This window comes from Hydractinia symbiolongicarpus, chromosome 10 (genome assembly GCF_029227915.1).
Source record: "Hydractinia symbiolongicarpus strain clone_291-10 chromosome 10, HSymV2.1, whole genome shotgun sequence".
Taxonomy (NCBI): domain Eukaryota; kingdom Metazoa; phylum Cnidaria; class Hydrozoa; order Anthoathecata; family Hydractiniidae; genus Hydractinia; species Hydractinia symbiolongicarpus.
Genome location: NC_079884.1, coordinates 17,693,907 through 17,720,842, shown reverse-complemented (window position 1 = coordinate 17,720,842; position 26,936 = coordinate 17,693,907). Strand labels below are relative to the sequence as shown.

The 26,936-nt window shown below is 36.6% G+C and overlaps 2 protein-coding genes and 1 long non-coding RNA gene across 4 annotated transcripts in view; 1 reads left to right on the top strand and 2 right to left on the bottom strand.

The window, feature by feature from the left end:
- LOC130662679 (valacyclovir hydrolase-like) overlaps positions 1-25,869 on the bottom strand; it is a 32,756-nt gene extending 6,887 nt beyond the window's left edge. For both annotated transcript variants that reach the window (XM_057461588.1, XM_057461589.1), the window contains exons 1-2: positions 25,500-25,869; positions 6,650-6,847 (exon numbers count right to left, since the gene is read on the bottom strand). In XM_057461588.1, the coding sequence (XP_057317571.1) occupies positions 6,650-6,847; positions 25,500-25,848 (547 nt within the window). In that variant the 5' untranslated portion in view covers positions 25,849-25,869. The remainder of the gene's footprint in view (positions 1-6,649; positions 6,848-25,499) is intronic.
- LOC130662676 (uncharacterized) lies at positions 3,316-6,452 on the bottom strand. Its single transcript, XM_057461586.1, has 9 exons — positions 5,212-6,452; positions 5,005-5,126; positions 4,729-4,899; positions 4,543-4,657; positions 4,384-4,468; positions 4,141-4,227; positions 3,735-4,066; positions 3,527-3,652; positions 3,316-3,455 (listed from the first exon to the last, which is right to left on the bottom strand). Exons 1-8 carry the CDS (start codon positions 5,438-5,440, stop codon positions 3,528-3,530), a joined length of 1,266 nt encoding a protein of 421 aa, XP_057317569.1. The 5' UTR covers positions 5,441-6,452; the 3' UTR covers positions 3,316-3,455; position 3,527.
- Positions 5,573-6,656, top strand: LOC130662681 (uncharacterized). Its single transcript, XR_008989075.1, has 2 exons — positions 5,573-5,641; positions 6,438-6,656. It is a non-coding gene; the product is annotated as an uncharacterized LOC130662681 (long non-coding RNA).
- Positions 25,870-26,936: the final 1,067 nt, after the last annotated feature.

Sequence of the window (26,936 nt, the reverse complement as noted above, 5' to 3'; positions counted from 1 at the left end):
CCTAGCTAACGATTTAACAGTTCAACTTCATGATCAACCACAATATCATCTCCTACATCGAACTTTTTATATAAACTTCTCGAACCTCTTAAACATATTAAACCAGATCTCAACAGAGCAAAACATGAATTCTCATCCAAAAGTCCAATAGCTACATTTAGCTTCCCTTCCGTCATCAAGCCACTAAACTTGCGAGACAATTCTTCTTTATTTTGGTCTTTGTAAAACGAATTTCTGCGGGATTGAATTGTCATACCTTCACGCAACAATTCTTCAATTTTGCGTTCTTTCCCAAGGGCTAGTCTTCTCGCAAGGTTGTTTGTTCTCAGCTGTTTTAGCGTTTTAAGAAGTGCGTAATAGCAATAAAGATGGCATTACCATCAATGCCTTTAAACAAATATCTCTGTCGGAAGACTTTGAAGACCAAGACGAAACTAATCTGGTCATTTCTCGTATAAATTATTTACCGTGACTGCGCTTAGGTAATTCAAAGAAATTCTTTTTCCAAAACACAATTTGATCATAAGCCTGAACAACTTTACTTCCGAATTTGTCATTATTTGCTGTTGTCTTTGGCCAGTTCGGTATAGGCAAATGACTATTCACCTTGCATGCACGAAGATGAATGTTTAGCTCTTAGCATTTTGAATGTTCGTCCACATTTGTTACATTTTTGATCTCCCTGTGAAGCAGAAACGACGTTTGTTTCCTCCATATTGAGGGTCCATTTTTTTCAACAAAATATCTGGCTACAAGTACCACAAATCCCATTATTTTCAGAAATTTTTAATTTTTTTCAGTCTTTTGTGGTACTTGCATCTGAATTTATTTGCCTCCCTCCGGAAGCAAGGCAAACCCTGAGTTATGCTGCGTAAATCGTTTAAAGTTTAAGTTAACGTTGATAGTAAATAACTTTGGTGAACAGTTTTTTGTATGTGGATACCTGTGACACCTAAGGGGCTATTTCTTTCATACCTGAGATTCAAATCTGTATGCTCCAACTGCTCCAACTGCTCCGGTGATCAAAGAAACAACACGGAACCGAATCCAAGTGCTCCGACATTTTTATGTGTTTTAAAAATATAGCTTATATTTTTGCATAATTTTTGCATAATTAAGAAACCACGGCTCATTTGTAAACAAATATGGCTGTTTCAAAAGCGAATTTACATTTGAAGCTGTCCTGTTTGTTTATTTTTCCGTATAATTAAGTTCCGTCTCCCGTGGTTTTTTAATTTATGTAAAGTATTCAAAATTAACCCTAACCCTAACCCTAACCCTAACCCTAACCCTAACCCTAACCCTAACCCTAATAATTGCCATGTTGTATTAAAAACTTTTACGTTCACTTTATTGTTAAAGCGTTGAGCGCGATTGTTAAAGCGTTTAAAGCTTACGGCGTTCTTCGAAACAAGTATATCAAAATCAACTCCAAGTACTGCAGTAGTTACAAAAATAACATCACTTCATATTTATTCCAGCTTTATGACGAGATATTATTCTCCAAAGTTTTGAAAAACATCTCAGGAAGAAGCTGTTTCGCTTCCGCCATGTTGTTTTCCGATTTAAACTTCAAAACATTTCAAAACATTGTTGGGGGTCTTTTTGACGTCATTAGGTCGCATATATTTTCCAGACCCGACACATGTTCTTAAAAAATCGTACATACGCTTTCCTTTACCCCCTGGATTGTTTTATACAGAGCATGTTCAAAATGCATGATGATCTTTTTCATTCACGTGTGCGTAGTTGCATAACTTATATAATGAACAACGACAAAGTTGTAGGCTTTCAATATGAACCTATTAAAAGGTACACAAAGCCTGGAAGTGATTCTGAGTCAAGGTGGGAAAGCTGTTACGTTGTAATATATATATATATAATATATATATAATTAACTTTTATAGATCATACAGATATGAAAGCTATCGACAATTCACATTGTGGGTACATATCCGAATAGGAAATGGTTTTAGGCGCGTAATACCGAGTTGCGTCGTGGACAAGATCTACGTTGGTTATAGAAATGGAGAGGGAGACGCGGTGAATGAATTCGACATGGCATGGGTGATCAGAGAAGAAAATTTGTACTGATTGTTGCAGTAAATAAGTTGTACATAATAACATTCATTTAAGTCTAGAATATTTGGTGGAGTTTTCAATTGTTATGTTACGATCGGGCTTTTCAGTTGGTGAAATAAATCCCAGTCTTTTCGACTACTAGCTTCTGATGTGCTTCTTTTTTCACAGTCAACCGCCCTATAATAGGAAGCTTTTGAAATATCTCGCATGAAACGGTAACTCTTTGGAACCATGATCTTTAAGGCAGTGAATCGTTTGGTAGCCTTTGACCAACGAATTAGATGTCGCGGAAGGTACTTTCCTTCTGAATTTTTTTTTTTTGTAGTTTGCTTGACTTCTTCCGACGTTATTGTTATGGTCCAGAATAGCTAGAGCCGTTCCTGCTAACATTTTGTCCTTCTCAAAAAATATGCTTTTAGAAAGGTACCTAATTTTAAGCGAATGAAAAACTTCGAGGTCTGCCGTCGAAACTTTTTTATTTAGCTTATGCAAATCTTTTACTAATTGCGCCTGCTTTACAGCTTTCAACAGGACATCGTGAGCACCACTTCCCGGCTTGATCCAATTACGTTCTTTCGATTTCTCAGGGGTGTATGGAGCATGTTCACATTTCTTGTAATATACTCCGGGGAAGGTGTGTTTATTGCATACGTGGTGTACAACTGATAGAAACCGTTCTACCAATTCTGCCCCGTTTCCGTTACAAGTGGAAATGCTCCAATACAAGTGGTTCACTATTGATGGCGCCCAATGACCAAGTATCTCATAACCTAATGTTGAAAATGAGAGTTATATTCTCTTCCAAAGCAACGATTTTTGAAATTTAAAGCAATACAAACCTTTCTTTTTAGAGAATTTAACAAGCTTTTTCAAAATGCCTTTAGCAATATGCCAGGGATCAAATTGATGTTTGATATGTTTATATTTTGTGTTGGTAGCCATCAGTTTACGTATCATGACATGTCTGTCAGTTGAAATAAGATCGATATTCATATCATGGTTATCTAGCAAATTGTCAACTGTCTCTATAAATCCTGCTTTCTCCATACCTGAAAATAGATAATTATTAGCGTGTACCTTATTGCCATCCAGCTGCCACACTATGTACAAATCAAGTTGATTCGACGCGACAAACGAACTTTAAAAAATACCTTGTGAATTTTTTACTGACTTAACATCAATGACGCTGTAATCAACAATTTTATTTGTACGAATGTCCATAGCAGAAACGGTGCAGTAAGTTGCGTTGTGTCCTGGACTGTCACATTGTCCATACATTGCAAGTTCTAGCGGTTCCTTTTCTTTTATCTCTTCGAGTAACTCTGCCTGTTGACGTGACCACGCTTCTTGTATTTCGGGAAAGATGTAATTGCCTAAATGAACAGCTGTGGTGAATAATCAATAAAGAATTTATATACCACTAAGCAGTAGCAACAAACAGTACCTCAAAGTCTGAAATAAGTTGTTTTTTCGATGAATGGCATGTTTAGTAGGTATGCAAATCTTTTCAGTTTTGGGTATGAAATTCCAGACATCTCTCCAGCAGCCGTTATCAATAAATTTCCAACACCTATTAAAATCAGGACGCGTATATATAACAGTGAACAGTGAAACGCACATTTCAACATTTCAGAATATATCTTTATGCATACCTCTTGTACCGCTACACTTTGGTTGAGAATCCCATCTCGTTTCGCATCTGGATAAACAAGTCATGAAAAATGTCACTTTCGTTCCCTGAAACGACCTTTTGTCAATAATAGAGACCGGACTGCCACATTTCATACAATATTTGAAAAGCTTCTCCAGGTTGTCTTCAAATACAAGATAAACTTGTTGATCCAATGGGCAACGTGTTGGAAGAACTAATTTGAGTGGGCCAAGTTCTTCTGTAGGAGTATAATCTGGATCATTGGCTTGCATACGCTTAGCTTCCTTCTCCAACCACTCGTCATTGTAGCTTGAATTCATAGTATCGTCCAACCTTGTTAGAAGATATAAGAGCGTGCACTCATTGGAAACAGTGAAAATATTTTAGAAACAGAAAAGAATACGTACCGTGTTGTCGCTTCCATAGTCACGGGGATATGTGTCGCGGGTAACGGGGTGCTTGTCAAGCCTACAAGATCCTTTGAATTTACTAAACTGAAATAGTTAGTAGCGATATAAATACTTCCCATACTTTTCAACACAAGAATATGACTTACTATACGGACATCTATATATATACGGATACGGATACGAAAACCATTTAGTTTACATTATTACAATGAGCATTTCCATACAGTAGATTTCACTTACAGATGCTTATCTACGGACAGCTCTTCATCTTCATCAATATCGTCTTCTGCGTCTGATATATCATACTCGCCATCGTTCTCTGAACCTAAAGTGTCCACAAAGCAAATGTAACGTACAATGTTATACATACATATAAACTTATATAGCGTTAAATCTTACCGCTATCGCTGGTATCGTCGTATTCTTCAGTTGACGAAATTACCAATGTAGACATTTTACTACAAGAATAGCAACTTTTTGGTCCACAATCCACTTGTACTTTCATGTGTTTCCGCTAATAAAAATGTATCTATTTCAGTATGGCTACTTACAAAACGCTGGAAGTTAATAAAGTGAATAACGAACCTTTTGTTTCAAACATGCATACACAGACTTATTTTTTTTCAAAACAGTAAAGTCGGTCTGCGTTGCTACTGTTCGTGTCAGTTGATCTTTCACAACTGGAACTAGTTCAAGGGGTTCCGACAATTCTTCTTCCGTGACACTGGAAGTTGAACATTCCACTTCTTCAACTAACTACAAGTATTATAAAAGAATAAAATTATTTTTCATAAGTTTTAATGGAGTATATCCAGGGTGTACTTATTACCTTTCCACACTAGAACCCTCAGACATATTTACCCTGCGTCTATTCATCTTAGCTGCGCCCGGTCTTTCTACGACTTTGGCAGGCTCACTTATGCACTTGAAGATACTTGGAACTGATCCGGGAACTAGTTTCCGTTGCTTCATTCTCTTCTCTCCTAGAAGAGCATATTCCGATCAATATTAACTCAATTGTATTTTTTTGTAAAAAATATCAATAAGCTTACCAACTACCTAACTAACCTGGTGGCATATACTTTCGCTTGAGTTCCGCACGTTGATCGAAACATTCTTCAGCGAAATGTTCATCAAAAACGATAGGATCTTTTGGTATAGCATCTTTTCTCTTGGATTTCAATATTCTTATCCATATCGCTCGCGTATTCTTGTCCGTGGGTAAATGAAAAAAAGAATTCTTTTTTTCATTTTTCTTTTTATTATTATTACATTTTGGAAATGCGCAGTACGACATTTTCTTATTCGAAACTAACAAGATTTATTTTGATACAACAAATCATAAGCGCGCAAGATATACTCCGACGGGGGTTTACTTCTATAGTGATACCTAATGACGTCAGAGCTGGGTTATATATCCGATACTGAAGTTCATCCAGCAATGGCGGCCACGACCAGCGAAGGTGATGTAAACAGAAAAAAAACTTAAGCACATAATGTGAGTAATGATGCAAATTATGCTTAATAATAATGTTTTTCTATATTCTAAACATGTTATGAATTGGCTGGAATAAAGTTGTTTTGAAGAACGCCGTAAGCTTTAAAGATTTTCTTTGTTGCATTTTGACTTATAGTTTTATTCCATATTGGATACTTTTAGCCTGCAAGGGCTTTTCATTATATCTTTTAAACCAATTTACAACTTTTAACTACATGAGAAAAATGTTTGGCTCAAACTACTTTTTAAAAATTTTATTCGCAAATTGCGCTCTGCGACGCGTAATTACTACTACCATGGAAAGTTAAAAAACTGGTTAAAAAGCTGATTTCTTAAATATCGAAGATAATTAAAAGTTATGGCAACTCTAGAATAGTCTTGCCTTGTCTAAAAATCATGTTTTTCTACATATAAACAAACGGCCTGCTCAAGGATTACGTAATTATTTTTTGAAAAAATCCAGTGAAATGCACATCGCGCATGTATATCAAAGGGATGCCGAAATAATAGCAATTTTAATAGAGCATTAATGCGCACTGAGTTGAGTTCAATCTTCTCTATTTCTGCCACCATGCTACTAGAATTATTTTATTACTGCCTACTAAAACGTGCAAACACGTCTTCCTGAAAAAAATTGAATAACAGGCAAAATACTTACTTGTTTTTTATCAGCAATTGAATATTAAGATTTGCCTGGGGTGGGGCATGCTTACGGAAAAACATAATTAGGCGTGGAATATGCTTAGGTAATGCTTATTGGAGAAACAAATCAAAAACTTGAATGGTTCTATTTTAGCTTTGAAAGACCTTCGAAATACTTAATGTAAAAAAGACTGTCTAATTAAAATACACAAGAACAAACACGCATCAGAGGGATTCACAAAGACGGGTGAATATGCTTAGCAACCTGAGCCTGAATATGCTTCTAAAAGTTATGCTGATAAAAAATATGTACTTTTGACCAATTCTATTTTGTGCCTCTTATAATACTATATGAGTACACTGTACCTTCCAATGGCTTTTTCATTCTTTCACTCCATTTATCAAGATCTCTAGTTTTTTCTACAAGTAACCTGTCCTCATTGCACACGAAAGCATTTGAACCCCACAACACAAACTTTTGGACAGCTTCATGTTCTTGGGCGGACAAAATGATCCCAGCTATGCCACCATCACTCCATCCCAGAACTGAATATTTTTGGAATCCTATAAAAAGTTCTTTAATGTAAGATTATTTAAAAATATGATCTGACCTTATGAAGCTCACTGAAAGACAGAATTTTATTTAGCGTTAAATTACCTGCTTTTCATAAAGATACATGATGCGTATTTTTAGACTCAGAGGATGTTTAAGTGATGTTATTTATGGATAGTACATTCTTGATCCCAGAGCTCTTTAAGATAAGCCTCGAAAGTAGCTCTGGACCCGTCTGTTCACGTGATGGATTTTGATTGGTCTATTATTAGAGATATATGCCTATTTTTAGAGATCTATGCGAAAGATTGTATTTAGCATTTAAATGTAAACAAACATTTTTAAGTTTTTCAATGTAAGTACCAAAAATTGTGGCATTAAAAAACTTGTTTAAAAAATTTAGTCAGATTATTAGAGTCGTAGTGGACAGAATTTTAGTAGAAAATGTTTGGCGAAATATGAAGTATATATTATATAATTTTTTAAAAGCTGAATTTAAAGATGAAAATAAAAGCATAAATAATTATTTAAAAACATGAGATTATTTTTCATCGTAATACACCTTTAAAACGTTTATTTAATGGCCACTCACTTTACTAACGACTTTGCAATCATTTAGTTGCTGTAACAGAGGTGATCGCTACCATTATTTGAATCTTTATGAAATGAAATTTAGGGAACCATATTTTAGCACTGCTAATATTTTTGGCTTATGATTTTAGCACTATAGATTTTTTTAAACATAATTTTGGGTCTGATTTTTAGATTTTTTGTTTATACTTTTTTTTGGCAAAAGTGTATGCATTGCATATTGCATTATTTTTAGACATAGATATAGGCTAAAACATGCGCACATCCGTGCACACTTGTTCACATCGACTCATCCCCACCTAATATTGGCTGCTGCCTCACCTACCCGGAACCCCTCTTAATTATCGAAGCATAGTTGTGAATATGGTGCACACATTGATGTTCACAACTATGCTTTGGCACTAGTCTTCTGTTATATTTAATAAAGTAATGAATTCCAGGACAGTTCCAGAATTACGAGAGATTGCTAAGAGCGGTGGTTTGAAAGTTCCACGCACCTCCACAGATGAATGTATTTAAGCAACAGGAGATAGCAAAGAGTCCACTGGTGGTTAAAAGCTGACATAACTGACTGGTCGGCGCAATGCCAAAATCTCTAAGGGAGCGAGTAAAAAGTGTTTACAAAGGCTTCAAGAAAAAGATGATGGCTTCGTATGATACAGCAATAAGGCACGGCCTTCATGACCAACTTAAAGAAGAAGCAGATGAGGACTACAACAGTTATATCAAACGGCTATACACGACGTTGACCTCACATTTCGGGAGCATAAGCATGCTCTGCGCAAGACCTTCTGAGGATTTCGCATGCCTGGTATAGAAAAAATGGATTTCCATAAACTGTTACTCGCGAAAGGATCTTCATACATAGGGTTGTCTGCATGGATTAGTAACAAAAAGGCCATCATCAGCCCTAAGATCGAGGAGTGCTCCCAGCGGAGCGTCATAGCATGCTTCCACCATGAAAAGATTTGTAAAGGCCCGCAAAGAATATCTGACTTTGAGAGTTTGAAGATCGTTACAAGGCATAGAGTTTCCGATGGCAACACACCGCATATCCAAGAAGAACAATTCGGACATTGCGGTTAACGTACTAAACGTCACGGAAAAGAGCATCAACACCTTGCGATCCAACAACAACACCACACGCAGCAAACAGGTAAATCTACTGCTCATTGCAGTAAGAAGACGCACTACACGACCATTAAGAGTATGTCAAGATTGCTGAGCCGGGAGAATCGTAAAGAAAGTAATAAGCAGCATTCCTGTCTATACTGTATGCACACATTTAACACAGCCAAATCGAGAGGCGAGGCGGTCAAGGTCACCATGCCAAAGGAGAGCGAAAAACGGTTGAAATATCACGATGGTCAAATGTAATTCAGAGTACCGTTTGTCATCTACTAATCCCTGATATAGCTGATAATGAAAAAAAGAGATTTGGCACGAGCGCTTAATGCAAGACAACTACCGATCGGTAATAACAAGGAGGTTGTGGGTCTGATGAAGGAAGAACTAGGTGGGAACATCATGAGAAAATTTGCGGCGCTGAGGGCAAAACTGTACGCCTCACTGAGTCTCAAGGAGAAGGAAGGTGATCGAAAAGCAAAGAGAGTGAAAAATGCGTCACGGAGAAATTTATCACCTTCGACGACTATTAGCGATGCTTAGATGAAGATACTGATGAAGACGCAGGCCAAGTCCTGATAAAGACAAGACGCATAGACTCTATACACTGGAAGTGAACAAACTTGCGCTTCACATAGATGATGATAAGAGGATCGTTCAAGCGGCTTAGATCAACAACTGGCCTGTGGGCACTATGGTCGAAGATAAATGCTCACGCAGCTTGCTCTAGGTCTTGAGATATTGCAACTGTATTAGTGGTACCAGAAGGTAATAAAACAATGTCAGAACTCGAAGAAATGATAGATGCGGTGAATTCACCTGCCAAAGCCTTTCAAAACCTTGAAAAGGTAGTCGATTGGCGCCACACATTAAAGGATGTAAAAGGGTAAGACGCATATCGATTCGTAGAAAAGGCACCATACAAGACATGGGACGATATTATAGAAGAGACACATACCGAGTATGTTCAACAAGGGCTGCACAAGAATGTAGAGAAAACAGCTGAAGCACTTTCGCGCATATGTTTAACATGTATGCGAGTGTTATAGGAAATTTCGTAAAACATATTATTGTGGAACGTCTAAAGCAAGACATACAAAAAGACCCCATTATCAGAAAGTCTCTTATTTAGGGGTTCTTAAGTACTGCACAAAATTTTTGGCGCCTGCGATGGTACTTGAGCATACGCTAAACCACACAAAGTTGTCCAAGAGGCAGGTAGATGTCAAGGGGGAAGGAATGTCGCACACTGCACTAGCAGATGAGAAAGCTTTGAAGGAGTAAAGACTTTATTCAGTGCTTATCACATAAAATAAATGAGTGACGGTTAAAACAAGGTGATTCAGTAGGGTACAATGTGTAAGGACAGCGTGTAATTACAAAGCCTTGAAGCATCCAGGGAGAGTAGTCCAAGGTCACAAGTTAGCGGCACTGATAAAGAAGAAGAAGGAGGAACTAAATCAGAACAGGGAAGCTGTAGAGTCTTCTTTCAAAACTTCTACTGAGCATAGTACTTCTCAGTCCAACACTGGTGCAAGAGCTCTAACTGTACTCGCGATAGATGTCGGTGTTTGGAACGCGCGATCGCCAGCACAAGGCACGGCGCCAACAAACAGTGACCGAAGCGCAAAGCTGCAGACCCATTCGTTAGCCTGTCCTTGGTGCAACAGCTTACGAAAACCTGATGATTTAGTGATTTTTAAGATGACTTAAGCCTACATATTAGTGAGTTCAAAGGAATATGAAAAAAACTAAGCGTAGTCTAATACCTTCCAAGTAGGCAACGCGCATGTAGTGGTAGAGAGTTTTATAAAGTCTGACCTTATAAAATAAACATGGGTAGTATTAGACACGGTAAAGCCGTCGAACAACTACAGTGGGTAAAAGGCAGACAAGCAAAACTTGACTGATTTGCAGAGAAAAAGAAGAACAACGCTAGGCTAGGCAACTCGAGGAAAGTATGCGAAAGTATAACGTAGCTACGCTTGATAAAGCTCTAACACTCTTAGACTTTTACTACCTTTCGGAAAAACAGAAAAATAGCGAACTCACATTCGTCGTTAGATCCTTAGCTCTTTTTGGGTACGTCACCTAAATTACGTCGAGGGGAAGATATAAAAACACGTCGCTCTCATAGTAATAAAAAAGTACTACGAGAGTTCTACATAACGTCACGAAGAAGACGCAGAAAACTTACTTATATCTACTACCAGCCAGAACATCTTTGGACCGGTCGAAAAGCTATCAAATTACTTGCTAAGGGTACAAAATGTCACACACACAAAAGTCACTCACTGGCTATCATGTCAGTTACTCTGACCTGGACACATTTGAGGCCCAAAAGGATTGATTATCCTTATTTCAACGTAACCAAGTCGAACGAAATGCACCAGTTCGACTTGCTGAACATGACGCAAAATAAGCTCTACAGGAATACATACAAGTAAATACTGACAGGAAGCACGGGATCAGAAGAGACATGAAACCGATACGTTTAGGTTCAAAAAGGTATATAGACTGGATCGTATCATGGCAGAACCAAACAATCGCGTGGTCTACTACCTCAAAGGGTCTGGCCTCGAGCATAATTTCGACGCAGAAGAAATGATGCAGATTACTGAGGGTGTACATGTAGAGTATGTTAAAAAGTGATGAAAGTTACAGTGTTTTATGGCATGCCTTGACCATAAAACATTTGATGGAGTTAATCCGTTAGGATTATCAATGACGACAATCTCTTCAGAACGTGGAAAGTTGTCCTTGATCCATTGTCGCTTCGTAGAGATGGCACGTTTGTAAATACGTGCACAGTAGTATGCAAGATGACGATATTCGTCTTTTTTTCGTGCTATATACTTCCTGGAGATCACGATCGTGTCGTCTTTGCCACGATCGCATGAGTGTGATACGTCTCGCTGTTAAACCTCTGTAACTTCTTGGTGCAGCTGCATGCTACTCTGTCATTCCACGGCAAGATTGCCGACAAACAACGCAATTTGCATGTCACGGTCTTACACCTTGTGCCGTTCCTCGTCGATGGTTTGCTGCTGCTCACCGTTTAGCTGTCGAAATTCTTAAATTTCATCATGCAGTTTTTGCACACTTTACCCTGCAAGCCATCTATTAAGATTTACAGCCATAGGTTTTCTAGATCTACACGTAATCTCTACAGCACCGTCCAATGTAGCGAAAAAATCGCGAGAGTTAGCATGTTTCGTGTGTGGTGCCCCATATGAAACCTTATAGACCTGATTTGTCCACACGAAAGCCAGGATCTCGCCAACTCCTGCTATGATCAGCATAACATTGCTATCCACATGATCCTTCGCTTACCTTATCACATGCTTAAAAGTCTTACTAGGGCTTTCTCAACTTTTTCACTAAGCTTCGTTGGAGAAGCTTTTGCCACTGACTTGGGTTATTATTTATATCCACCAAGGTTCACCGTGGAAGGTGCTGCTAGTATGTTATTGTTGTAACCCTCGATTTTAGCAATGTGGAGGTTTATGTTTGAGGAGTTCATGTTTGAGGGCAGCATGTACACGCTAGCCATTACCAAAAAATTCACAAGGCTACTGGTATACTGCAGCACCTTTTTAAAAGTTGTTACATTCCGCCCTACTTATTCCGTTCTCAATGCCATTGATTAAAAATTTTGTAGCAAGATTTGTTTTGCCGTATAGTTATCCGCTTCTAAGCTGATCAAAGAGGCTTTTGCTTGCTCTTGTGAGCCGAGTATAGACACTGCATAACTTTTAAAGACTCGCTAAGCGTTGTCCAACCTTCAGAGGTAAGGCCGTGGCCTGTAGGCATTATAAACTTTGTGAAATCACCATCAACTTGTGGCAACCACTCGCCGTTGGTTACTGACGCACCTAAATCTCTGTACTTGTACATGCCGTTGGGGCCTGCTCAATACTCCCTACAAACATGTGCAAATCCTCATCGTTAAGTGTAGACGCTTGAACCTTGATGGGATACTTGGCAAACTCAGGAAAGACACGTACAGATCTTGATGCTCAAGGCAGTGACGGCCAACGGCCATTCTCTTTGGTTCGACTTGTACTTAGCTCTTGGGTTATACGATGTTCATCTTTTCTGCTACAAAAAACATGAACAAAGATCTCTAAATCGCAGATATAGGTAATCTAACGCTATTTTACAATACCTAGGTCAGTGTACGAGGATCGCTTTAAAATCGATCAATATTTGACCTACATGGCTTAACAACGATAGTAACAATGACTTTGCAATCAGACAGGTAGGTACTAACACCAACAAGAATGTTATTTGGATCAAGATCACGAACAGGTTGTACAAATTGACGATATAGTAGCCAGCATCAACAAGCATGCCAATGGAATCATCTTTGTACTAAAGAACTGCCTTCGCAGACTCCATATACCGAATGGAATCATGATGTCATCAACCGACTACTGCGAGAGCTTATGGGTCTACATGAGCCTCCAGGTGGAAAGATGTTCACTAAAAGTGAGTACGACGATATCCACAACACTGACGTCTACCTTCGACCACGACTTGTGTGCCCGCAGCTGGATGAAGACCACTGCTTCCTGGATAGTAAAAATTTCTAAGACCGTTTCAGGGGGAAGTATGCTCACCTGGAATTTTGACACCCCTATCTACTTCCCTCTGAAGACGCTTTTGCCAGAATAATTATGTAGGAGCTTATAGAATAAAAATAGAATGAATGAAGATATATCCGACGTTGCCACCAACTTTGCCTGAAGACCACAGCATTATAGACGAAAGTCGAATGTTCAGATTACGAAATATCGAAGAGAGAACAGTTACCTTCGCAAAAAGATAAAGAGCGTGATTGACTCGTGAATAAGTTCAAGATGTATGGAACATGTGTAAAGAGGAGCGACAACGCTTTACTAGGTGTGACGATTATCATCAGTGGGTGGGAAATTGCTGCTCTAACAACAGGTCAAGGGAGACCAATGTGCGTACCTATGGAAGATATTACTAAAGGCACATAAGAATGAGGGTACAAGATTACGGTCGGATATTCCCAATTCTCTCTGTATTTTATCGGTACCTTGTGATCAAACTACCACTGACCTCTATTCCAACAATGCATCCCCTCTTTCTTCAGTGACACCATACACAAAAACTGTAGAACATCAAGACGCCATGCTACAACTCGGTGAAGCTTTCATTGTCGTCTTCAGGGTCGCTAAGGTAACTAGCGCTTTATATCGGAACCTCTTTCTACTTATACATTCTTCGGGACAGCTCTGGGCATAATAGTTATGCCCTTGGTTATACACACTTTCGAACTTAATGAATTTGGCAAATGAGCAAGGTCCCTGGGGTACCTTTTTCTGGTGGAAGTTGGTTCTAATTTCGCCCTCCCAATCCCTCAGTTTGGGGTTAATGTAACGATCCTTCTGGAAAACTTTGGAAGAGGTTATGAAAATTAGCTCTCACACCTTTTGCTAAAGCCGAGAATAGTTAACCACCCACTCCAGATAGTCATTATGGTCGGAAGACATGGTTAACCCTAAAATTCTCACTATATCTGGAGACAACATAAAAGTAGACATTTTTGGGGGTCTTTAGCAATAGCGGAGACAGCTTCTCCTGAGCGTACGCAGAAGCAAGATACCCAATCACATATCTCTCGTCTTTACCCTTGTTTTTAAGGTGGAGTCGCGAAGGACCAGGTTTGCGATATTCATTTCCTCGATATTGTATGCTGTGACACTAACGCCAGGGTTGCTTGCATTGTTGCGCCATGGTCCAGAAGAAATTTTAAAGGCCGATAAATTTTCCTAGGCAAATGACCAACGTCTTCCTTTCGGCATATTTTGATTGCAAACGGGTCGAACATATTGTTTTGTTCAAAAAAGCAATCCAGCTCCTCATTTTCACTAGGATTCCAAATAACGCGATAAACATGAAATCCACGTACTGCTGATGAAAAGACTAAAATTTTGTTCGTGTTGTTAGCCATCGCGTGTGTTCAACTTTTATTGATACATTCGATTCGATCTTACAACATTGACACTCGCACATTTGATTGTCATGTTTGACGTTCGAATTGTAAAAATAATTTTTGAATTTCTGTTTATGTTTCTGATTTCGTTGGGAGAGAACCTTTTTTTATTTTATTAAGCGGTCACTGGGTGTAGAAGGAACTGGGCGAAGTTATCACAATGTCAATTATTCGAAGTCTCGCTAAAATTAAGCAGTCTAGGAATATTGCTCCGAAAAACACCACGTGTGAGGCAGACTTAACGAAAGAGACGAGACTACTATTCTTCCAAAGAATACGCAACCTGATACGCAGCTGTCACATTCGGAAACAGGGCTTGGTCAAATTGTTTACGAATCCTCTAGGGAAGCAGCCAGCAGAGCTAGCGAAAAGCAAACAAGAGGAAAATACACCGTATACTCTGATAGCAAGCGATTCGCCATCGGAAAGTATGCCTCAGAAAACACCACCGCTAGCACTTTACGAAGGTACAAAAATAAATTTTCTGTTCCAGCGAAAGCACAGTACGTATCATGCGAAAACAGTACGAAGATGAGCTTAGGAATGCAGCCAAGCTGAAACGTGGTCCGAGTACAATATTGAAAGCCTGACGTCGTGTAGGCCCTATTGATGTTATGGTGCAGAACTATATACAGGCAACCAAATAGTTGCTTTTTTATTTTCAATCTTAATAACACAATAATTTTTTAATGTTCAACAGTAGCTGCTATCACGAATGACGTTTTTCCTCTATAACATATATGCGTTTGAAAATAAGATTAAATAAAACCGTATTTTTTTCTATTTTAAGGCTGTCCGAGGGCGTGGCGGTTTTATTAGAAAAAGAATCACAAAGTCGCAAAAATGTTAATCAAGTGTCATTCCGAGATGCAGCTCAACCATATTGATGTCAGTGGATCCAACTGGGCAAAGAGTTTGTTTCGAAGGATGGGCTTAGTCAAAAGATTCGGTACAACGGGGAAAGTTCTCATTCCTGAAGCTTTTCGTAAAGAACTTGAAACCTCCTACCTTCATAATATTGTAAGAAAAATCGAGAATAGCAACATTCCACCATTAATGGTTCTTAATCTTGACCAGACACCTTCAAAATATGTCCTAGTATTCAACAGAACCTTAGCAACGATAGGTGCGAAAATTGTACCGATGAAAGGTTCAAATAATAAGAGGATGATCACGTTGACATTTACAATAACCCTTGACAATAAATTTTTACTCCCTCAGATAATTTATGGCGGAAAAACGCAACAAAGTCTACCTAGAGTGAAATTTCCACAACATTTTAATTGAGTGCGAATCCAAAACACTATAGTAACGAAGAAGAATCCATTAAATTGCTAAATGAAATCATTATTCCATATCTCAAGAAAGAAAGGAACTCACTCGGATTGGAGAAAAATCATCCTGCTTTGCTAATAATGGATGTATTTAAAGGTCAGATGACAAATCCGGTTTTAAAGGTCTTAGCCGATAACCACATGTTGCTACAGAGTGTTCCAGCAAACATTACTTACCTCTTTCAACCACTTGATGTCCATGGTTATGCAAAAATAATTACGAAGAAAAAATTCGCTAATTGGTACACAGATCAAATCACTCAAGCAATGGACAACGGTCAAGAGCTAGAAACCATAGAAATACAGCTCAAACTTTCGATTATTGAACCATTGCACGCAAAGTGGTTAATAGAGATGTAAACGGAAATGACGTCAGTTGATGGGAAGCAGATCTTGCTAAAAGGTTGGAAGGTAGCAGGTATAAAGGAAGCAGTCAAAAAAGGCCTTTTTGGTTTACCTAGCCTTGATCCATTTCACGATATTGACGTGTGTCAACCAGTCTGGTCTGTCTTTAGCTTCGAAATATATTTCAGAGTGCGAGAGAGAAGAAGAAAGCGATAAAGAAGAATGAGTGAAAACGAAGAGAATGAAAGTAGAAATATTTTTGATGTTTTTGACGACGAAGAAGATTTGTAAAAAATTTATATTTCTCAAAATAATTTAAAGCATTAGTTTGCTAATCTGGGGACGAGTATGAGTTTCACTCATTCCAGGCGCAATTAACATTATTTGATACCATATTTTGCGTGTTACGCAAAAATAAATCCTTGCAAAATGCAATTTTTTTTAGCTCGCGAAAATAAATCCTCGCGAAAATTTGTACACTTAAGGTAGGTCAACCCGTTTTAAAAAAATCATATTTTATGGGAAAAGTCAACCAGAAAAATGATAGTGAGGCCTACTGTGTTCTGATACGAAGCTTCGTGTGGACATGTGTGTTAAAAGTGATTTTTTTTATTTAAAGTTGTTCCTTAGGTCCCAAATTACCAAAAAAAATGAGTGGCAAAAAATTTTGGTCCCATAGGACCAACTTAGTTGATGTTATCACTTTTACTGTCAGCAAAAGAATAATTTCACATTTATATGTTATGTTATATATGGTTGGAAAAAGGAGATCGAGTGGATCAAAAAAATGTAAGAACTATGTCTTCAAAACGTAACGTTCGAAAGATATTACTATTCAAACTTTGTACACATTACAAACCGGTATTTACCGACCCAGAACAAAAATGACTATAACTTAGTTAATAGCGATGTTTTTTGTTGAATTTTGGTATGGTATTGGGTCACCCTAATGTCTTTCTGTTTGATCAAAATTTATTGTTCAAATCACTTCAAGGGATAATTTACAGACCAGTAATTTACAGACGAAAGCACGTTGTTTAGTTGTTTACTTTGGTTTTAAAAAGGAAGTAGCGAATTTCCCTTAGACATTTTGCATGTATTAGTATCAGTATGATAAGATTTTTTTTATAATTGTTCGATTTCATAGACATAGAATACGAATGTTCTATTTCTAGAGAACTTTCCATTGTTCAATTTCATAAGACCGTTTATTTTCGAAGTGTTAGTGAAGTGTAATGTGAAGTTTATAGTATAGACATACATGCATAATAATAAAATGTATAGACCGAATTAAAATATATGTTAGTTGTGTACAAATGTGCTGGATTTTGGAAAATGTATAGTGTGCCAGAAAAATGCTTCAAAAAAGGTACCGCCTTACTTCAACATTCTTTCCCATTCCTGTTCTGAGTTCTAAGAGTGCTGAGAAAAAAAATTTTATTTGCTAGTTTGACCAAGATGTTATATTTTGTTTAGAATGTTGGCAACCCAAAAAAGCAGTACTTGAAAAAGTTATCATGTCTGGAAGAAAGAGTTAGTTGTGGTGATTCAAAGTATCTAGATTGTTGGGAAAAACTGAGATCATATGATATTGTACAGCTTGTTGAAGGAAAGTCTTCATACCAATCTGATTGTTACAAAATGGCCACAAATAAAACAGAGCTACAAGGTTAAAGAAACGGCCAGTATCAAAAGAGTCTTCTGACAGTTTAAGCTCATCATTTGTTGTATCTGTGAAACAAAATGAAAAAAAAACATTGCGCTCAAGTGGAATTATGTTTCAAAAACACCTTTGCATTATTTGTCAAAAAAGGGGAGGAAAGATACATGAAGTTATGTCAAAGACGGTAGCAAGAAAGATACTGGAGAGTTTCGAAGCTTATAGCAGATAAATCATTTTTCATCCGTATGAACAATATTCCTAACGCTGATGCGATTGCAAATAATGTCCAATATCATTCAGCATGTTGGGTGAAGGTTCAGAGAGAGGCTTCAGCATTACGGCAAGACATGTCACAGCTACAAAATATGGAATATACAGATCGCGCACATGCAGATGTTGAAATAATTAACATTATCAAACATTTATTGAGAGAATCACAAGACAACGTATTAAGTATAAATGATGTTAACTATAGATACAACAACTTAATTGGATACTCCGAAAACAACCAAATCATTTACAAGCGATATTGAAAGCACTTGTTAAGAGAAAATATTGAGGACATAGTGTTTTCAAGACCTCCATCAGGAACAAAGTCAGAAAGAATTTGTACAACCCAGAGGGAAGCAAAAGCAATCGAGTGGAACTTATGATGTCGCCACAATATTCGAGTACGCAAAACTAGTGGGTGAACAGCTTCTCCAACAACAACCATGGCAATTTAATGGGAGTTATGATGGATTTGTTGTACCAAAGTTGTTGCAATCACTCATTGGATGATTGATAATTGGTCCAAGAAAAAGCATTGACACTTCAAAGAGAATAGCACCCTCGATTGACAACTGTGTTAGTAACATATGTCAAGTCATTATTAATTGTTTAAAAACAAATAGGCAAAGCAACCACAAGCCTAAAATAGGAACCAGTGATGGAGCATTCAGAAATAATCGTGAAACACCCTTCACAGTCGGATGAGGTCTTCATATCTATAAAGAGACTAGGAGTAAAAAGTGTTAGATTATTTATCTTGTCTTAACTTAACTGTTAGCTACGATAAAATCGTGAAAATTGAAATAGAGTTAGCTTATGCAGTTTTAGAGAGAATGAAAGAAAATGACGGGATATATATTCCCCCAAATATCAAAAAAGGAGTGCCAATTCACTTTACAGTTGATAATACTGATTTCAAAAATGACACTCCAGATTGAAATAAATTTCATGGATTTGGTCAAATACTATTTCAAAAGGTTATAAAGAGCATACCACATGTTGAAATTCCACGCCATAGTGATACAAAAATGAAATTCATTTGTAATCAATTCAACCATACATTGTCATGTGAGAAAGCAATTCTTCCTGATGAAAAGTTCCCAAAGTTCGAAATATTAAGCAATGATCTCGAAGCTAAGCTCTATATCAAAGAAGATCTAGCATGACGTAGATAGTTTCGTCATCAGTAGATGACGAAAGAATTGGAAGCTTGCCAACTTGGGCTGCTTATAATTCACTTGTTACAGACAAAGTTGAAATATCTACCTGCTAGGGTCTTCCTCTCTATCCTGGCACTAACACAGATTGGTCAAATCATTACACAGCGCTACAAATTGTGCAAGGGATCAATGTCAAAGTCACAGGAGAAAACAAAACAATTGTAACACTTGATCTCCACTTGTATAGTAATTGTATGCAGCTTCGAAAAAAAAGCACATCAATGAAAATTTGTATTTCGTTTGGGAAAATTGCACATTGTTTTTGCAGCATAAAAAACGATTGGAAATACATTGATGGAAGGAGAATTGCCAAGTTATTTTTTGAAACAGGCATATACGGCGAAACAACTTTATCACAGATAATATATGGGAAGCATATGAAGAGATATATGGAAGCATTGTATTGTACTTTGCACTATTAGAGTGTATTTGCGTGACGAATTGAATGCTGACGAAATGTGTAATTCTATGCGTGATGTTCGAGATGCAAGGGACGAATTCTTAAACATAAAATGTTCTGACAAAGTTGAATGTAAGGAGCAACACAAACAGTTGACTGAACTTTGTAGGAGAATTCGGATTTTTGAAAGGTTTTCTCAGGGCTATGGATCAACAATCTCTGTTTTTGCGAAATTTCATAAAAATGTATGAATCACTTTTACTTTTCGTTCGTGCTATGCGACAAGGACTTGGGGAATTACATCGTGTCTCCTTAGTGGTTTAGTGAAATATTTTTTCGCTCACAATCAAATTAATTACGCCCGATTAACACCTTTGTATCTGGTAGACATGAAGAATTTAGAAAAAACAGGCATAAAGACATAGTTCTACTTGAAAGAGAATTTCGCAATTGCCAAAACCAATATACCGATCACGCAATGGAGCAGGAGAATAAGGTAATGAAAGTCACTGAAGGCAAAAAAGGACTGTTACAACAACCTTCTACATTAAACAGGTTTTGCCTATAGCAAGTTTCTCCTATACTCGCATCATTATCGTAAGAGTTTTGTGATATACAAAATGTCAATGATGGGCAAAAAAAGCAACACTACAAATTGAGTGGCTCAACATGTAGCAAGATAGCTTCTAACGTCAACAAATTGCTTTGTACCATGGATGACTTCGATGTCAACTTCCGACAATCCGATTATATTTAATGTTGTTTCAAAAGCTGTTCTTCACAATTCACAAATACTTTAACGTGCTGATATTGGCTCAAAATATTACGAAGAATTTTTCACGGAGAGGATGAAAGGAAAAAAAATCGATATGGGTACCGTTGAAAAAAGTGAAAATAGTAACTTTCAAAGATCTTGGAAAATCTGTCAGAAAAAAAGTAGGGAACAAAGTTATACAACTCAAAGAGGAAAAAACGCTACTATCAAGATTTATAATCACTGCACGGAAACGTCCCGAGTTGGATTTGGCCTTGTTCAGTGCTCATGGAATCCCATTGGCTTGTTTAGACAAATCAAAATTGCTTCACGGTATAGAGGAATTAGCCAGCAAAGGACAAACGAGCAAGGCTCTATCTGGAGATGTCGAAACAACCAAAGTAATCCTTATAGATGGAATGGCTGTTGTGATTCAAACTCCAAATACACCGGTAGTTAAAACATGCAAGGTATGTATTCAATTTATCACTATCTTACGTAATTTTCTGACGCACTTGTAAAATACTCTGGTAATTTTTTAGGATTTCGCATCAGCCTTCACAGAACGTGTACTACAAAATTTAAGAGGATGTGATGAAATACGATTGGTATTTGATTGCTACATAGAAAACTCCCTGAAAGCACAAACTAAAAAAATCGTACATCTGGTAATGAAGTTCGATGCAAAGTATCAGATAACACCAATATTTCATCCATCAGTCTCAAGCAATTGCTTTCCCACATTGATACAAAGCAAGCTTTAACCATCTACCTGGCAAAGAAAATGATGGAGGCTCTTTATCATTGCATATTCGGTATATATTGCATACAGTGAATTATATATAATGCTATGGATGTTGACTATTCAGGTGCCACTTCATTTCAATAGTTTTACGAAGATCACATATTCTTATTCAACAACCTCCGAATGCAGTCAATTGTGGTTGGACAACAGATACAGTCGGTAACTTATCACCCATAATGACTGATGAACTTCTTGCACCGTTGGCGCTCATTGAATTAAGTTATTGTAATTGCAAAACAAGTTGCATATCAAACCGATGTTAATGCAGCAAAAATTGCTTTTTGTGCACTAACATGCTTAAATGTACGACGTGTCAAAAGGGTGATGGTGCAAGCGTTGAATCCGCGTCAGATAAATATTGTTCTAGTGATGCTGAAGTTGTTTCTGTCATTTTCTCAGCAATTTTTTTAACTTTGTGAAATTGCCTGAAAGAAAGAAAGTAAAGAACTAAATAACGTGCTTTGGTCTGTAAATTACTGGTCTGTAAATTATCCCTTGCAGTGATCAACAATACATCTTGATCAAACAGACATTACTGTGACCCAGTACCATACCAAAATTTAACAAAAAAACTGAACTATTGAACAAGTTAGTCATTTTTAGGCTGAGTCAGTAAATTACTGGTCTGTAATTTTTACAAAGTTTGAGTAAAAATATCTTTTAAACGTTACATTTTGAAGACATGGTTCTTACATTTTTTTGATCCACTCGATCTCCTCTTTCCAACCATATATAACATAACATATAAATGTGAAATTATTTTTTCGGTGACAGTGAAAGTGATGACGTCATCTAATTTTTGCCACCCTTTTTATTTTTGGTAATTTAGGACCTAATCAAAAAATTTATTTTAACACACATGTGCACACGAAAATACATAGTTGCCCTCACTATGACCTATACTTTCCCAGATTGAAAAAGAATGCACTTATTTTTTGAAAAAAAGGAAGGAACTTGAATCTGTCTTTTCATACCAACCTCGTTCCCAGCGCCTGTTGTCTCTTTTTTATCTCGGGACGGCGAAACGAACATGGCCCTGGAGGAGGCCTCGTCACATGACCCTCCAATACATAGTTTTTCTGTGTGTAATATTAAATGAGATTTGTCTCAATAAACCAAAGTTTTATATATAGCCTTGCAGAGCTAAGCGAGCTCAGAGTTTTACGTAACAGATATGTGCGGCGAGTTTGTTTTCATTCCTCTACATACGCAGAAGACAAACTGCTTGCATACTGCCCTTGATTGTTTTTCAAATGTATAAGTACACAATCAAGTTTTTTAGGCTACTGTGTACTTGAAATTTAAGCTATTCAGTTATGTGTATCTTACTAAATTGGTTGGTTAGCAAGTACTGGGTTGTAAAACTTGTAGTTAGGGGAAACTTTGAAGTTGGTAATGATTTGCCCACCTGACATTGTTCGTTCTCTAAAGTGCAAAAATGGCTACATAAACTTCAAATAGCCATGTGACTCTAGGTGCCTTTATTCATTTTGGCTGAACTTTGGAATTCTTATTTACTGTAAGTTTATATCTGTGTCTGCATTACTGCTATTTATGATAACTAAGATTTTGCTGTATGAATCACAAAGTTGCTTTTTTATTATTATTTTGTACAAAATGGTTAACTGAAACTGAATTTGTATATGGTGAACTCACTGCTTGCAGTTATACTTAGCAACTGCTATATAGTCCAAATAGCTGGAAGAAACCTTACATGTGGATGAAAAAGTCTTCAAAAAGTATTTACTATAGGAGTCTTCGTTGCTTTAACATTCTGTTGCCCTGGATATTAGGCTCTAGGCTAGTTCAACAAAACATTTTTCACGGAAATATTTGTTTCAATTTCGTAACTTTTCAGAAATTTTTTCCAGAAGTATATTTGCAGAAGTAGTGGACACCCTGGTTAAGCTCGTGATTAAAACGTAAAACGGTAATAAAAAGAATTAATAGTTAGCTAGCTAGTTAGTGTGCTAAATTGCTAAATTGAGACTTTTACTTTTTACCAAAACTAGCATCTAAGCTTCAAAACAAAGACTGGCTACGTAAGTAAGTTTAAGATTTACATGTAGCTTGAACATTACCAGGTTTTTTAAACATTTAGCTAAATAAGTGCTTTGGAGTCATCATCAAATTCACGATCTTTCCACTGTACTATAACACCCGCTTTCTCAAGCTGCACTTAATCACGCATCTAATGAGGTCTCCACAAACGATAAGCTAAATTAAAAACGGCTAGTTTACTAACAATAATATCCCCACATATAGTGGGTATTTTTATCATGTGACCAGACTAGTCCATAGCTACTTTTGAGATTTTATCTCAAAAAGCTACGCAGTATTATTTGTGATGCAACGTATCGTTCACAGTTTATTTCTATTTGACTTGTTATTGTGTACCGTATTCGTATTAATTTTTTATTTATTATTAAAAAAATACATCTTGCGCGCATCAATTTTTGCAGTTTTTACTGTACTTTGCGCACAAATATATTTCGCACAAATCTAATAAAAATAATATTTGCTACAGATGAAGTATTTTTAGCATACGCCACTTCATAAAATTTTCGAGTAAGTTTAAATTTCGCGTTTTTGTTGTTTTTTTGCGATTTAATTTTCCCTAGGTTTAGTACACACTTAATTTTCGCATCTCTTTCGAGTAATATGTATACAAAAAAATATGCATAAAAAATCTTTGTAAACCTCGATATATTGCACATCTGAAGCCTAACAATTCTACTCAGAGAAAGTAAGTAGTTGACTGTGCAACATATTGCGTTAGTTTTTTTTACTTTTAGACGAGGATAAAAACGAAAACGAAGTGTTTTGAAGTAAATAATAACGTTGGGCCCTGGCTTCAAAACAAAAAGAATTTTGCATAACGCTGATCCCTTCAAATATTTTATTCGCATTAATAAAAGTTAATTTAATTTTCTTGTCTAAGGACTAGCACCAGTGACAAAATCAATCTCGTCAACTTCGTATTTTAGTACGGATTTCTTTCTACTTAAATCACATTCCAATAATTCTAAGTTGTCAAAAAAATATCATTTTTCTTGGGGATAACGCCAGTTGCAGCTCTCTTTCGAAGCATGGAAGTTCGAAGCAAAAAGTTGTCTCTAACATCACAATTAACTCGACTAATTTTACTTTTACTAATGATTTTTGAATTTTGTTTTCGAACGATGGATGTTCGCAGTTCCATAGCATTTTTTGTTAGAATGAAAACCCTCTTCTCATCTAAGAACTTATGTGCCTGTGGAAATGGCGACCAATGTGGTCAACTATTTTCAAACATTCCTATTGTTTGATATAGTCTGGCTAAATGAAGCGTAAAAAGCACTTAACCTGGAATAAAATTAGGATTTAAGAAATTTAGAAGCACAATTTCTAACGAATATGGTGTTGAGAGCCTGAAACATATATGTTTGTTTGGGGATTTTTTTTTTCGTCTCGGAGTCTCGAGAGGGTATTTGACCAAAATTGTATATCACATATTGTAATAATTTGTCTTAGTTTATAAGGGAAATGTTGACAATTGCTACCCAAAACTTGATTTTCTATGACTAAAGATGAAACTACGCCAACCAACAGGAATAATATTGTAATTATTGATGAACTTAATACGATTAATTTTGTGTGGAAAAAAATTATTACGAAATTTAAAATCTCATTCTTTGTTATTTTCCAGTTTTTTCTCTCTTTTTCGCGCAGCCAAATAAGTGTTTAGCGTAACCAAATAGAAGTGAGATGTGCGCAAAAAATTTATGAATTAAGGCGCTAACAAACGAGTCTAAGGGTGATGCTTATCATTATAATTTAGATTAGTGTCTGAGCAACTGCTTATAAAAAATTAAGCCAGATTTTATGAGACCACTGAACTTTAGAAAGGCTTGAGACGTTGTTACTTTTTTGGAATCTTAAAGTCAAAAGTAACAATCCTCCTTGATCCATGTTGTCGACAGGAATGTTCTGTAACTTGTTTTAAAATGTTGATAAGTGAAAGCCTTACGTTTATATAGTTCGTTCTTAGAAAAACGTGCAGTGCATGCTGAGTAAAAGTTAAAAAAAAAATTTGAAGGACAAAAGATTATTTTTAACAAAAACAAGAACAATCAAAAACAATTTAAATACCTAGTTTTCTCATAAGAATAGCACCATCTGCAGCATCTCTGTGATAAAAATCAGGTGGAAAATCTCGTTTTAGCTTCTGTGATTGACCATATCCTCGTGGATCAAAAGCAATAACAGTAAAATCTGAAGATAAGTGATCTAATTGGTAGGAAAAGTCACTCCTGGCACAACCAAGTGCACCTGGTATACATAAAATCGTTTCTTTAGCTGTACCCTGTCTTTCATAATGTAGCATAGTGTCATTAACTGGCAAAAAACCGCTGTATAATCTTCTGCTGACATGTACACAGCATTTAGCTGCACAGTATAGATTAGTAACAGACCTCCAAACTATTTTAGTTACATTCATCTAGTTAATAAACGAATTATTACTCATAAAAATATAAAATATTTCAAATCTTACAAAGGATAGCTAAAAGAGCTGTAGCTACAGTTTGTAGTTTTCTTATTGTAAAAACACTAGTCTATAAGGCCCATGGAAAAATCCACTTAGGCAAAAGGCCATTAAAAAATTAGGTTGCTTTAGATGTTTTGCTGACGTAAGCAATGCATATACAAAAAAAAGCTTATACAAAAATATGAAAAAGCCATAGTTTAGAAAACATTAAATGTAAATCTACAAAAATTAGTCATTTCAGTTGCATACCATTCTCTCCCACAAAAATTTACACAAATTGTAAAAATCAAGCAGTTAAGAACACAAAAATTTCTTTTTAAGTATGATGATCCGTACTACCCTTTACCAACAATTCTGAAGCTAAATGTAAAAAAATCAATAAGCAAAGAATAAACTTGAATTAAAAAAGATCATTATTTTGGAAACATAGGGTTCATAAACAAAAGTTTACACAAAATGTAAAACAGATTGGTTTTTGAGAAACACATCTAAATCAACAAAAATAATTGCATTAAGCATGTCGTATATTGCCATTACCCATCAATCTTCCACAAAAAGATTATGAAACACATCAAAATTTAGAAAAATCAGTCATTTCAGTCCATACAGTCATCGCCAATTAGATTACAAATTCAGAAACAAAACAATAATAAATAACTTAACACATACACTTTAAATTCTATAAAATTTGTTCCATATTGCATGTGGTCCCCCTTGTAAAGTGCACAGGTAATGTGAAAGAAATTATAGATAAATTCCAGCATGACGACATGTTTGCTTTTTAGCGGTAAGATCCTTGGCTCTGGCTTTTGCGTGGCAGGAAAAAAGATGCTAGGATTTGGTGAAGAAAGGTCTATTTCTTCTAACGGGAACATCATTGGGGTGATAAACTATTATCGAGTGTAGGTTGATGCCTTCTGATTTATTTGAATTCATTAAAAGTTATAAGAATGCCTTTGTTTGAAGAAATGAACTGATAATTACTTTGCTTCACCTAGCACCCCAATCCTTTCCCCTGCCACGCAAATGCCGAAGCCGAA